At 42.0% G+C, this 14,045-nt stretch overlaps 1 protein-coding gene across 3 annotated transcripts in view; it reads right to left on the minus strand.

Moving 5' to 3' along the window:
- LOC142152379 (histone-arginine methyltransferase CARM1-like) overlaps positions 1 to 14,045 on the minus strand; it is a 131,822-nt gene that overhangs the window by 37,788 nt on the left and 79,989 nt on the right. For all 3 annotated transcript variants that reach the window (XM_075208992.1, XM_075208973.1, XM_075208982.1), the window contains exons 7-8: positions 6,593 to 6,683; positions 2,258 to 2,339 (exon numbers count right to left, since the gene is read on the minus strand). In XM_075208992.1, coding sequence (XP_075065093.1) covers positions 2,258 to 2,339; positions 6,593 to 6,683 — 173 coding nt within the window. The remainder of the gene's footprint in view (positions 1 to 2,257; positions 2,340 to 6,592; positions 6,684 to 14,045) is intronic.

A 14,045-nucleotide genomic window follows, 5' to 3' on the forward strand; every position in this document is an offset into this window, starting at 1 on the left:
AGGCAATGTGGTGATGACCACAGGTGCTTAATATAGGGAGGTTGCCTGATCTGCCAATTAAGTTAAAGGAACATACACCGGAGGTATAGAAAGGGCTGCGCATGCGCAGTCCCTCAGGATGGAGGACGGCCACGGTTCCTAAATGTCCGGGAAGAAGCACTCACAGTCCGGTGAGTGACAGTTTTCTTATTATATTGTGGGGACCACTCCACTACGCAGTCCAGAAAGATACCTCGTTGCAACATTTTGGACTAATAACAATATTGTGAGGTGTTCAGAATACACTGTAAATTAGTGGAAATGATTGTTATTGAATGTTATTGAGGTTAATAATAGCGTAGGAGTGAAAATAAGCCCAAAAACTTGATTTTTGAACTTTTTAGGCTTTTTTCAAAAAAAATCCGAATCCAAAACCTTAAATCCAAACCAAAACCTTTCGGCAGGTGTTTTGGGAAACAAATGCGAACCCAAAACACAAAACACGAGACACCAAAAGTCGCCAGTGCACATCCCTAGTTTTAACAAAAATTCCCAGACAATGTTGGCTGTCACAGTTTTACAAGGATTAATAGGATCCTTCTGGGTTTGGCTGGGATTGACACTACTTATCCTAGGGGTGCAGAGTATAACAGAGCAGAAGGTTTTCGCCAGAGATCCCCACAAGGGAATTTGGACTTTGCAGCTTCCTCCCTGTAGATTGCGGCCCCCTATAGAAGTTCCCAACGAACCGTGAGAGAAAGAGATGCAGGATTGCAGAGCGTAACCACTGAGTAGTGGGGGAGATGCACAGGAGGCGGTGGTCTGTGGTAAATTTCACGGTGACAGCTGATGAGATGGTCTGCAGAACATTACCACTATAGCGCTGTCAATGAGTGGACAGCAAATAGGAGTAATCTAGGAGGTTAGAAAGGAAGGTGGTTTCTGCGCATACACAGAACCACTGGAGGAATAACCGCCAATGGCTGAACGGAGCGGGGATCGGAGGACAGGTGAGTGCGCTGGCTCCCGGGCAGAACCGCGTGTGACATTGCCATAGAAAGTAGTCATTTACTGATACAGTTGCATGGGGCTTTCTGCATGCACCAAATTTACCATCCCACTTCTAAGCACTTCTATATTGCAGTGTCTCTCTAACAGAAAGAACACCATTTTGAACCTTTCAGAAAGCTTAGAGCTTCGGCTACTTCAATATCATGTGCATGTTTTCTTTGTGTCAAAATATCTTAATGTTGGTTTTCTGACAATAAACACTGAAGTGTCTTTTATCCAATTTTTGTTTTCATTCAGTGGTCTTGCAGCTTCTTTTTAGATTTGCCATTTTGGAACTTGAGAGAGAGCCAGAAAAGTGTTTGCCATGCATGTGGCACCGCTGTCTTTTTTTACAGGTCGACTCGTAAAGGTGATGTAATAATGCCAGAAAGAATTTAAAGAAAATTAAAAAGTTGTGTGTATAATCTGGGGGCCTCACAGAGCAAAAACTGTTTACACATTCTCACAAAGATAACTGAACTTACTGTGCTAAACATGACCATTTACTGCAGCAGATTCATATTGACACTACCATGCTATTTAAAGCAAAATCTTTTGAGGTCTGGTATTTTGGTCTTCAAAAAGCCTCACTATGATGGTCTGTACTCATAATGTGGTCACAAATACAAACACACATACACAACATAACAGTATGTTTTTTTCAGCTGTGGGAGAAAATCAGAGCACCCAGAGGAAACCTGATCATAATAAAAACCCATGGCCCCAGTGCAATGAGGCAGTAATGCTAACCACTGTCTCACCATATTGATTTCTTTGATGGCACGCCTGCTGTCCACATGAACAGCAATGTAATACATTTTGCAGACAGGAAAGTGATAGAATTAAACATCTAAGAACCCATTAAACTGAGCAAGCACTATCAACAGAGTAATTACAGAATGCAAGCAGTCTAACTGTATAAATCAGCATTCTTAGCTAAGCTAATGGCCAGTATGTTAACCCAGATCTGCCAGTGCTCTCATCTGCATTTCAAAGTTTTGGCAAGAGAATTTGCCCTTTAGGGAAGGCTAGGGGTCAATATCTCCCAAAGGGGTAGCAGACACTGACCATTCAAATACTTGGTGGGCGTGGGAGTGGGGGGATTTAATGGTTTAACATTGTATTTGTGTAGACATCTCAATTGAGGTAAATGCTTGTCCAAAATTAAAGTAGTTCATCTAATTAACCACATCAGTCACAACTGTATTTCATGAAACACAACACTTACAACAATGGGTTGTCTGAAGTATTCATCAACTGCAGCACTTCGCATACTGGTAAGGTTGACTCCATAAAAGCATTGTTGGTACCTGTATGTTATAAAACATGCAGTAATAAAAACATTGCACAATCAGTTCACATATAATAAAGATGTTAATAAGATTTTATATATTATGGTGGGAATTCAACTGGCCGCGTTACTGTAAAAAGTAACGCGACCTGCACATTATTACCGATATTACAGTAATAGTGCGCATAATTACCGTTATTATGGTCATTTCAAAGCTGGCTCTTTCTCGTGGCTCAGAGAGAGCAGAGAGCTGTGTTAAAATTACTGTATTAACGGTAATAGGTCTACTGTGGCGGTATTCTGGGGTGAGTTGAATTCCACCAATGTGGTGGAGTTTTTGTTGCACCTTTATGGCATTTTTATTTAACATAAATAGAGAATTTAGTTTTTTTCTTATTCTGCAATACACTGGACACGTGAATATTTTTTAGGCATCTGAATGGCAAAAACAAACCTGGATGGGTGTCTGAAGGACCCCTTCCTACAACATTTTATCACACCATATACTGGTAGTTTCAGGTAACATATAGGCAGAGGGCCTGAGTCATTAAGGAGAGCAAGGCAAAAGTAAATTTGATCCTTGACAAACCATGTTACAATGCAAGGGGTGCAAATTAGTTTATTATTTTACATGTAAAGAAAATACTGACTTTTTTGTCATGTAGCACACAAATACTTGATAACTTTATTTTTACATTGATATTTAAGGTTGATCTAGGACATGCCCTACCCCAACTACTATAAATCTGTCCCCACATTTTAAATTTACCTCCCCCTCCAATGCAACATGGATTTGCCAAGGTGCAAATTTACTCCTTCTTTTGCTTTGCTCTCCTTAATGACTCAGGCCCAGACAGTATGTGTGAGAATAAAGAGCTGGTAAGCGGGTATGAATAACAGTCAAGATTATAAGACACGTAGTAGACCATGTGAAATAAAAAATAAGCTAGTGGAACTCAAGTGAAATAAAATGGGCCAAAATAATATCTTGAACCATAATAATATTAATTATTTACATATTATAAACTTTTAACATGGGTTGAACAGTGACTGAATGATTTCCATTTATTTGCTTTACACAGTCGACACAGAAAACGTGGCCTGGGAGGCACCATTTTTATTCCAGGCCTGTCTTTATGTGCATTGTAAATATATATTATTGCATAAAATTACTGAACTTAAGGGGTATTTATGCTTAGTTAAAATACCAGTGAAACTAAGGCTGTAATATGTGACCTATCATACCTCCCAACTTTTCAAAATCTTTAATCAAGCCTTAGGGGTCTATTTATGAAGTGGTAAAGTGCCTAAAATCCAGCACCAGTGCTGGACAAAGGCTCTTTCACCGATTCGTCCCATTTAACAATGGCTTAACCAGATCAGAGATTTCTCCGGCCTTAAGTAATCTTCAACTGTTTAGCACCATCCCATAGACCTCTGTGGGGATAATGAACAGAATCAATTCATCAAGTGGTGAAAAGCTTTGTTTTTCATCTTTAGCACTAAAAAGTTAACGTCATCTCAGGATGCTGTTACTTACCATTTCCAATGGAGGGCAGTCCCGCTGGAGAGGATCCTCTTCGCAGGCTGCATATTCTTCCCCTACTTAGGCCAGAGTTGACTTTACTGTGCATGTGAGACGAAATATTGACATCAACAGAGTCAACTCTGTTTCTTCAATGGAGCCAGTCCCTTTTGCAATGAAACAAGAGCTTCTTTGCAGAGGGGGATTTTCACATGAAAAGGGGGTGTGACTACACCTCAGGGAAATGCCTAGCACCTCTGAAGAGCTATACTGCACATAACCATCCTCCTAAAATCTCACATGCAGTACTGTATGGGTTGTGCAGAGTGGTGGTGAATGGTCATACCTCCCAACATTCCAACCATCCCAATAGAACCCTCAAATTGGGACGGATATGATGGCACTAAGATTAGTTGCAATCAAGATATGTTGCAGATGATCTTTCTCTTAGGTGGAGAACTCCCATGCAACAAGCAAGCCCTGTCACTCAGTTTCACTTCATATTCCTGTATTGCTATTATGGCTTCTCCAACATGTCTCCATGTACAATGTTGAGAAATATGTTGGAGCTACATAAAAAAATGAATTAATATATAATTTTATATCGGCTAAACATAACTGCACTTTCTTCCCTTTTTTGCTTTGTTTATCCAGGAAAAACATTTATTAAGTGTTATTGCTACATTTTTGGGGAAGTTTTTTCAACTTCCAAGTCACTTAGTTTAGATGAATAAACCAACTATGAAAAATCTTAATATATTTCACCTCCATAAAGTTTTAGTTTATAATTTTTAAGGTGCATTTTAATAGGGGTTTGAACACCTTATTATAATCAATTTTCATCATTGCCTATAAGCAATCAGGTAATCATAATTTTCACACCATGTCCAACCAGATCATTAAAATGTTCACACCACATACAATCATATCATTAGAATGTTCACAGCATCATAGGGTAAGTATGTGAATCTTGCAGAAAACAATGACCTGTCCACTTGTGTTATTATTTAAGTGAGGGCAGAGTTGTAGACTGTGTGATCATGTAAGTATAGGATTTAGTATTACCTTGTGGTCAACTCTTGTTAAGACGTTCTTTTGGTAGGTTTCATCACACAGCAAGTAGTCCTATTCTACATACAGTATTAGTACATACAGTATTAATATTATCATTATTATTATCATTGTTTATTTGTTAGGCGCCACAAGGATTCCGCAGCGCCATACACAGTACAAACAGTAGACTATACAGGGTGAGACAGTACAGAACAATAAACACAAAGTACCAATACTTCAGAAACTCTGGGCAAGCAAATGCAGTAAAGACGAAGCAGAAGAACAGGTATGGAGACAGGAGGGGAGAGAGGCCCTGTTCATACGAGCTTACATCCTAAGGGAGGGTAAAGAAAAACAGGCACAAAAGGGAGCCAGTGAAGCAAGGGGGAGAGAAAAGAGGGGTCAGGGGAGAGCGGGGTGAACGAGCAGAAGAGATGAGGGGTTAAGTGGATGTTTGGTATTAGCTGAATTTATTTTAAATTTAGTGGACCACAGGCAATGAGCAATTCTATCTGTACGGTGCCTTAACGGTACTTCTAAACTGCTTTTAAGCCTCTTAACTACCATTAATTTAACTTATTGTCACTAAGTGAAAATCATGTTTTTTATTTAGAGCTCTATGTCAACACAAATGAAACAAAATATTTTTCATGAAAATAATGTGGTTTTAAAAATGTTAAAGAAACATGTCTTTGAATTTTTTTTATTGACTTGGACTTGACTGGGAAGTTTGGAAAAGAGCATTTTGTACCACAAGGAAGGGGATATGTTGAAGGGTCTGTTGTGTATATATATATATATATATATATATATATATATATATATATATATATACACACAGCTAAAGGTGACTCTGTAAGTGTGGCTGGGTAGAGGTTATAATTAAACAAGTAAGTTCCTGAACCTCAAACATCCTTGGGCTTTTGGAGCTACATACTGTCTCAAAAATTGCAGATTTACTTTAGTATGTCCAGATGAACGTACAGTATATCAAAATACAGCTTGATTTCTACAGCAGCCGTACAGATGCATATACCTAAGCCCAATGATAGTGTAGAGATGTGTCTAGATTGCGTTAGATATAAATATGAAAGTAGTATTACCTTATAGCATTGTTAAAACATCATAAATAAATGTGGAAATCAGATTTTCTATATAAAATGTAATTAAATACAAACATCCCCACATCCATCATTTCCCGCTTTATAATTGCAATGGAAATCTCCTTTCCTGCAGTAGTCCAAATGGAAATTACAAATAAGAAATCCAAATAGACAGCCGCAACTTGCCATAATTTTGCCATGACGCTAATGATGGAAGTACTACCAGCTGGAAAGGTCAATAAGCCAGGATCTAGAAGAAGCTACATAGTACTGCTGGTGTCATCATTGTTATCATCACATATCTTAACATCGGGCCTCCAGTACCACAAAAGATATGTTCCCCATGAAGTGCATTTTTGCCTTCCTTCCCTCTTCCAAAGGGAGTGCTACAGTTACACATCCACGCTCATACTGTACTCAAATAATGCTGCACAGCTAATATACACTTCAATCTATATATAGATGCATTTTGGTGCACATGCAGCATTTGTATATTTATGCCACAAAATGGGTGCACGTTCAACTCTAATTGAAACCCTATGACAAGAAACATTTATTGCACCATAGTTGTGTTTATATTTCAAACATTACCAAAAATTAGCCCTTGAATAATGTTCCATATATAGTTGTTCATCAGAAAATGGCGCCAGGTGAATATCGCTGAAAGCAGGAAACATCATACCTGAAACACAAAAAGTCTGTTAATATCAAGTCAGCAAGAGTCCTGATGCTAAATGGCAGAGTCATGGCAGAATCATGGCAGAGTTCTGATGCTAAATGGCAGTATGGGTAGGCTAGGTGTAAGGCTATGTCCATATTGACACTTTCTTCAGATGTACAGGCAGTGTTCGAGCATGAATGTGTATGAAATATGGAGCAAACATAATTTTTCATTCTACTATCTACTCTTTCATAGTAGAATAAAAATGCAATATGGATGAATTCTAAGCATCATCTATGCAGTTTTAATGCAATTTGGATGCACGAAAATGTAATAAAAATAATATGTTGGGGCACTTTTCCACTGTGGTGACTAGTTTCATCACTCAGTTCACTAACTTTAACCTCATTTATAGAGGTTTGTAAATTTTCAATAACTATCCAAAATTATTGCATGATTATTTGCTTAATCAACTTGTATACTGGACTGAAACAGACACCTAGTTGATTCAATAAGGTGAGACATTTGAATGCTGAAGAACAATGTTTCTTGATGAGAACAAGTGAGCTTGTCTGCCTAGCACCCCCCTCTTCATAGAAACACCACCATAAAATCAATCTGTGCTGACTTTTGTAGGCTGGGGAAAACTCCAGAAGAGGCACATATTGGATACAGTAAAAACTTCACATCAGAGTCCAAGCTCTTATTACATAATACCTAATAATTATTCATATATTTACATTTTTTTGTTTTCCCCCTAAAATATTTTTCAGTTTATCCTCATTTATGTTTTAAATTAATCATGAGAGTGAAGACACATCGATATTACTTTCATTGCATGTGTTTGATGGTTTTTATTACATTGCACTAAGTGCACATAGATATATACTTTTCTGCAGAAGTGCTACTGTACCCAACCATCTGCCTCCTTATAAAAACAGATGTATTTCAGCAACTGTTGGCCGTAAACTTTTCTTTTTGCATGGTCAAAAAGACCCACAGTGACTAGAAAAAACGAGGGGGAGAGAGAGAGGGTCTAATTCATATGTTAGGGAATTTAGACTGTAAGCTCCAATGTGGCAGGGACTGATGTGAGCGAATTCTCTGTACAACGCTGTGGAATTAGTGGCGCTGTATAAATAAATGATGATGATGGCGCAAGTTCCGTTGCATGCTGAATCTTGCATGAAATTGTTTCTGCACATGCTCAGAAATGGACTTTACGCATCTGCATGCTATTCAAGTCCAAGTGCAAATGACTTAAAGGGCAGAATGGGGGAGGGTTTTGGTGGACGCACATAAGCAATGTAAAGTAAGGACGAGATCGAGCGCACGCACGCACATTCATCCGATTGAAGCTCTGGGCAGGGATGAGCGGGCTTGGATTCCCGTAATCCGAACAGCCCCGAACAGTGCGGATCCGAGCCCGATCCGAGCACTGTTCGGGTATTTCCGCCGATGGCCAAAACGAGGCTTAACGTGCTAATCCCACCGTCGGATCTTGCGAAATCCGGATTCTTTATATTCCCCGCTTGCCGCCGCCATCTTCATTCGGGTATTGATCAGGGAAGAGGGAGGGTGTGTTAGGTGTACTCTGTCCTGCTCTTTCTCGTGGTGCTGTCCTGTGCTGTGTCCTGCTGAGTTCAGTGGTGCTGTGTCCTGTGCTCTGTCCTGCTGAGTTCAGTGGTGCTGTGTCCTGTGCTCTGTCCTGCTGAGTCCAGTGGGGCTGTGTCCTGTGCTCTGTCCTGCTGAGTCCAGTGGTGCTGTGTCCTGTGCTCTGTCCTGCTGAGTCCAGTGGTGCTGTGTCCTGTGCTCTGTCCTGCTGAGTCCAGTGGTGCTGTGTCCTGTGCTCTGTCCTGCTAAGTCCAGTGGTACTGCAATATAACTACGTTCACTGTTCCTGCAGTAAACAAGTCCAGTGGTACTGCAATATAACTACGTTCACTGTTCCTGCAGTATATAAGTCCATTGGTACTGCAATATAACTACGTTCACTGTTCCTGCAGTATACAAGTCCATTGGTACTGCAATATAACTACGTTCACTGTTCCTGCAGTATACAAGTCCAGTGGTACTGCAATATAACTACGTTCACTGTTCCTGCAGTATACAAGTCCAGTGGTACTGCAATATAACTACGTTCACTGTTCCTGCAGTATATAAGTCCATTGGTACTGCAATATAACTATGTTCACTGTTCCTGCAGTATACAAGTCCAGTGGTACTGCAATATAACTACTTTCACTGTTCCTGCAGTATACAAGTCCAGTGGTACTGCAATATAACTACGTTCACTGTTCCTGCAGTATATAAGTCCATTGGTACTGTAATATAACTACGTTCACTGTTCCTGCAGTATATAAGTCCAGTGGTACTGCTGTATAACTCCAGTCCAGTGGTACTGTCCTGTGCCGCATATAATTTATGAAGGCTTTGACGAGTGTGTGTGGCTTAGGGGTACGCTCTCTTGTGCTGCATATAATGGAGAACCAAAATTTGGAGGATAAAGTAGGGAAAGATCAAGAACCACTTCCTCTTAATGTTGAAGCTGCTGCCACTAGTGATGACATAGACGATGAAATGCCATCAACGTCGTCTGCCAAGGCCAATGCCCAATTTCATAGTAGAGGGCATGTAAAATCCAAAAAGCCAAAGGTCACTAAAATGATCAAAAAAAAGAAATTGAAATCATCTGAGGAGAAACGTAAACTTGCCAATATGCCATTTACGACACGGAGTCACAAGGAACGGCTTAGGCCCTGGCCCGTGTTCATGACTAGTGGTTCAGCTTCACCCAAGGATCTAAGCCCTCCTCCTCCCCCCCTCTAAAAAATTTAAGAGATTTAAGCTGTCATCAAGAACACAGCAAACAACTCTGCCTTCTAAAGAGATGTCATCACAAATCCCCAAGGCGAGTCCAAGGGTGTTGGTGGTTGCGAAGCCTGACCTTCCCATCACTGTACGGTAAGAGGTGGCTCCTTCCACCATTTGCAGCACGCCCTCTGCATATGCTGGAAGGATCACCCACAGTGCAGTTACAGATTTGGATAATGAAGGTGTCAATGTTGTACACCAGTAGGAGGATATTGATGTAGCTGGCGCTGAGAAGGAACTTGAAGAGGAGGATGCTGATGTGGTTATCTTAAATGAGGCACCGGGGGGGGGAAACAGTTGTTGTCCATGGGATGAAAAAGCCCATCGTCATGCCTGGGCAGAAGACCAAAAAATCCACCTCTTCGGTCTGGAATTATTTCTATCTCAATCCGGTCAACAATTGTATTGCCATATGTAGTTTATGTAAAGCTGCAATAAGCAGGGGTAAGGATCTTGGCCACCTAGTGACATCCTCCTCCCTTCTACGTCACCTGAAGACCCTTCATAATTCAGTGTTTAGTTCAGGAACTGTGGCTAGGACCGTCAGCAGTCCAGGGACACCTAAATCCCTTGGTCCTGTTGTATCCACACCAGCAACACCCTCCTCATCAATTTCCTCCAAGATCTCGATCAGAGATAGTCCTGCAGGCCATGTCACCGGCATGACTGAGTCCTCTTCAATCCGGGATTCTTCCGGAGGATCCTGCAGCGGTACGCCTACTACTGCCGCTGCTGCTGTTGCTGCTGGGAGTCGGTCATCTTCCCAGAGGGGAAGTTGTAAGACCGCTACGTCTTTCACTAAACAATTGACCGTACAATAGTCGTTTGCCATGAGCACAAAGTACGACAGCAGTCATCCTATAGCAAAGCGGATAACTGCATCTTGTTGGTGTTAGACGTGCGTCCGGTGTCCGCCATCAGTATTGTGTCCCCGGTACCAAATCCCGTCTAGATTCCACTTCACTAGGCAGGCGATACCCGGGATGTACAGAGAAGTACGAAAAAGTGTCCTCAGTGCTCTGAAAAATGCGCTTGTACCGACTGTCCACTTAACCATGGACATGTGGACAAGTGGTTCAGGGCAAACTAAGGACTATATGACTGTGACAGCCCACTGGGTAGATGCATCGCCTTCCGCAGCAACAGCAGCAGCTGCATCAGTAGCAGCATCTCCAAAACGCCTGCTCGTTCCAAGGCAGGCAACGTTGTGTATCACCGGTTTCAGTAAGAGGCACAACACTGACAACCTCTTAGAGAAACTGAGGGAAATCATTTCGCAGTGGCTTACCCCACTTACACTCTCCTGGGGATTTGTGGTGTTGGACAACGCCAGTAACATTGTGCCGGCATTAAATATGGGCAATTTCCAGCACGTCCCATGTTTTGCCCACACCATTAATTTGGTGGTGCAGCATTACCTCAAGAGTGACAGTGGTGTGCCGGATATGCTTGCGGTGGCCCGCAAAATTGCTGGACATTTTCGGCATTCTCCCACTGCCTACCGCAGACTCGAGCAACATCAGAAAAGCCTGAACCTGCCCTGCCATCACCTCAAACAAGAGGTTGTGATGCGCTGAAACTCCACCCTCTATATGCTGCAGACGATGGAGGAGCAGCAAAAGGCCATTCAAGCCTACACAGCCACCTACGACAAGGAATGGGGATGCGCCTGAGTAAAGCGCAGTGGAGACTGATTTCCGTGTTGTGCAAGGTTCTCCAGCCGTTTGAACTTGCCACACGAGAAGTCAGTTTCTACACTGCCAGCTTGAGTCAGGTGATTCCCCTGATCAGGCTGTTGCAGAAGCAGCTGGAGAAAGTGAGGGAGGAGCTGGTAAACCATTGCGATTCCACAAAGCATGTAGCTCTTGTGGATGAAGCCCTTCGTACGCTTTGCCAGGATCCGAGGGTGGTCACTCTTTTAAAGTCAGAGGAATACATTCTGGCCACCGTGCTCGATCCTCGGTTTAAAGCGTATGTTGTGTCTCTGTTTCCCGTGGACACAAGTCTACAGCGGTGCAAAGACCTGCTGGTTAGGAGATTGTCCTCTGAAGAGGACCGTGACATACCAACAGCTCCTCCTTCATTTTCTTCCACACCTGTGGCTGCGAGGAAACAGCTGAGATTTCATAAACGACCCGCTGGCGGGGATGCAGAGAACATCTGGTCCGGACTGAAGGACCTGCCAACCTTTGCTGACATGTCTACTGTCGCTGCATTGGATGCTGTCACCATTGAAAAAATGGTGGAGGATTACTTTGCTGACACCATCCAAGTAGACATGTCAGACAGTCCTTACTTTTACTGGCAGGAAAAAGAGGCAGTTTGGAAGCCCCTGTACAAACTGGCTCTATTTTACCTGAGTTGTCCCCCCTCCAGTGTGTACTCCGAAAGAGTTTTTAGTGCAGCGGGGAACCTGGTCAGTGAGCGGCGAAGGAGGTTGCTTCCGCAAAATGTTGAGAAGATGATGTTCATAAAAATGAATTATCAATTCTTCAATCAAGACCAGCAATGGCCTCCAGAGACTACAGAGGGACCTGTGATTGTGGAGTCCAGCGGAGACGAATTGATAATGTGTGAGGATGAGGAAGTACACACTGAAGGGGGCGAGGAATCAGAGGATGAGGATGAGGACGACATCTTGCCTCAGTAGAGCCAGTTTACTTTGTACAGGGAGAGATGAATTGCTTTTTTTGTGTGGGGGCCCAAACAAACCAATCATTTCAGCCACAGTTTGGTAGGCCCTGTCGCTGAATTGATTGGTTTGTTAAAGTGCGCGTGTCCTATTTCACCAACATAAGGGTGGGTGGGAGGGCCCAAGGACAATTCCATCTTGCACCTCTTTTTTTTCTTTGCCGGCTCATTTTGTGGGGGTCCAAACGAACCAATCATTTCAGCCACAGTTTGGTAGGCCCTGTCGCTGAATTGATTGGTTTGTTAAAGTGCGCATGTCCTATTTCACCAACATAAGGGTGGGTGGGAGGGCCCAAGGACAATTCCATCTTGCACCTCTTTTTTTGGCATTATGTGCTCTTTGGGTTCTAGTTTTTCAAACTGCCATCCTGTCTGCCACTGCAGTGCCACTCCTAGATTGGCCACGTGTTTGTGCCGCCCACTTGTGTCGCTTAGCTTACTCATCCAGCTACCTTGGTGCAACCTTTTGGCCTAAAAACAATATTGTGAGGTGTTTAGTGTTCAGAATAGACTGGAAATGAGTGAAGATGATTGTTATTGAGGATAATAATAGCGTAGGAGTGGAAAAAAAAAATCTCGATTTTACCAGTTTTTATGCTTTTTTAAAAAAAAATCAGAACCCAAAACCCAAAACCTTGAGGGGGGTGTTTTGGCAAAATACATTAGAACCCAAAACCTGAAGGTAATCAGAACCCAAAACGCGAAAAGTGTCCGGTGCACATCCCTAGCTCTGGGTACCTCTTAGCTCTGTGATTTTTAGCTGTACCTCTTGCACCAGCCACAGGGCAGGTGTAAGTGCCGGCTGATAGTGATGACTGACGTGTATGCATGCCAAAACATGTGTTTGCAAGTAAGAGAAACTGTAAAAATGCATTTTATTTACAGTAACATCAAGAGCATACTATTTATGTATTTTTATTAATGATTATGGTATTAAGAGTTGTTAATGTACTTAATATTTTTTTCCATGCTTTCTGATAGGACTTTATATTGCACATATGCATTGTGCATATTCTGCAGTCTGTATATCTGCCTACGGCAAGTAACGTATAGTCAGAGCGTACTAATACCCATATTCAAATAGAACTGTATTTTGAGATCCCCTTGTACTTAACTATGGACGTATGTGTGCGCAATTTACGTCCGATTTAAAAAAAAAAAGATTACGTTCACATTGCGTTCCAAAAAGAATCAGGCCCGAGAGACAGAGAGGGAGGAGGACAGTGAAAGACAGAGGAAGAAGAGAGAGAGAGAGAGAGAGAGAGAGAGAAGAGAGAGAGAGGAGAGAGAGAGAGAGAGAGAGAGAGAAACAGTTTGCAAGGTATGCCAGAATTGTGAAGTGTCACACTTGCTGCACATTTGAAACAGTGCCTGAATACTTAACTGTCAACTGACTCTATTTCCTTCATGCCCTTTAGATTGAATATCAACAGTGTAAGGGATGGACTGGTAGTGTAGAAAAGTTGGTAGAAAGGTTTTTAACTAATTATATGGCATAATATACAGTATATCTAGTTTTAATATAATATTGAAGCAGAAAAAAGTAGCTCATTCTAAATTCATCATGATTGTTATTAGGCCTAGAGTATAAAAAGTTTTAAATGTTTTAAACATTATTTAATTGACTTGGACATAACTCATACTTGCCAACTCTCCTGGAATGTCTGGGACACTCCCGAATTCTGGGTGGGTCTCCCGGACTCCCGGGAGAGTATGACAGTCTCCGGCATCTGCCTACTTCCTAGTGAAGTGGGCAGAATTAAATCCAATATGCCGCGATTCACTGCATTCGGCCCTGCCCCCTGCATACGCCACCGG

Source organism: Mixophyes fleayi, chromosome 1, assembly GCF_038048845.1.
Source record: "Mixophyes fleayi isolate aMixFle1 chromosome 1, aMixFle1.hap1, whole genome shotgun sequence".
NCBI classification, from domain to species: domain Eukaryota; kingdom Metazoa; phylum Chordata; class Amphibia; order Anura; family Limnodynastidae; genus Mixophyes; species Mixophyes fleayi.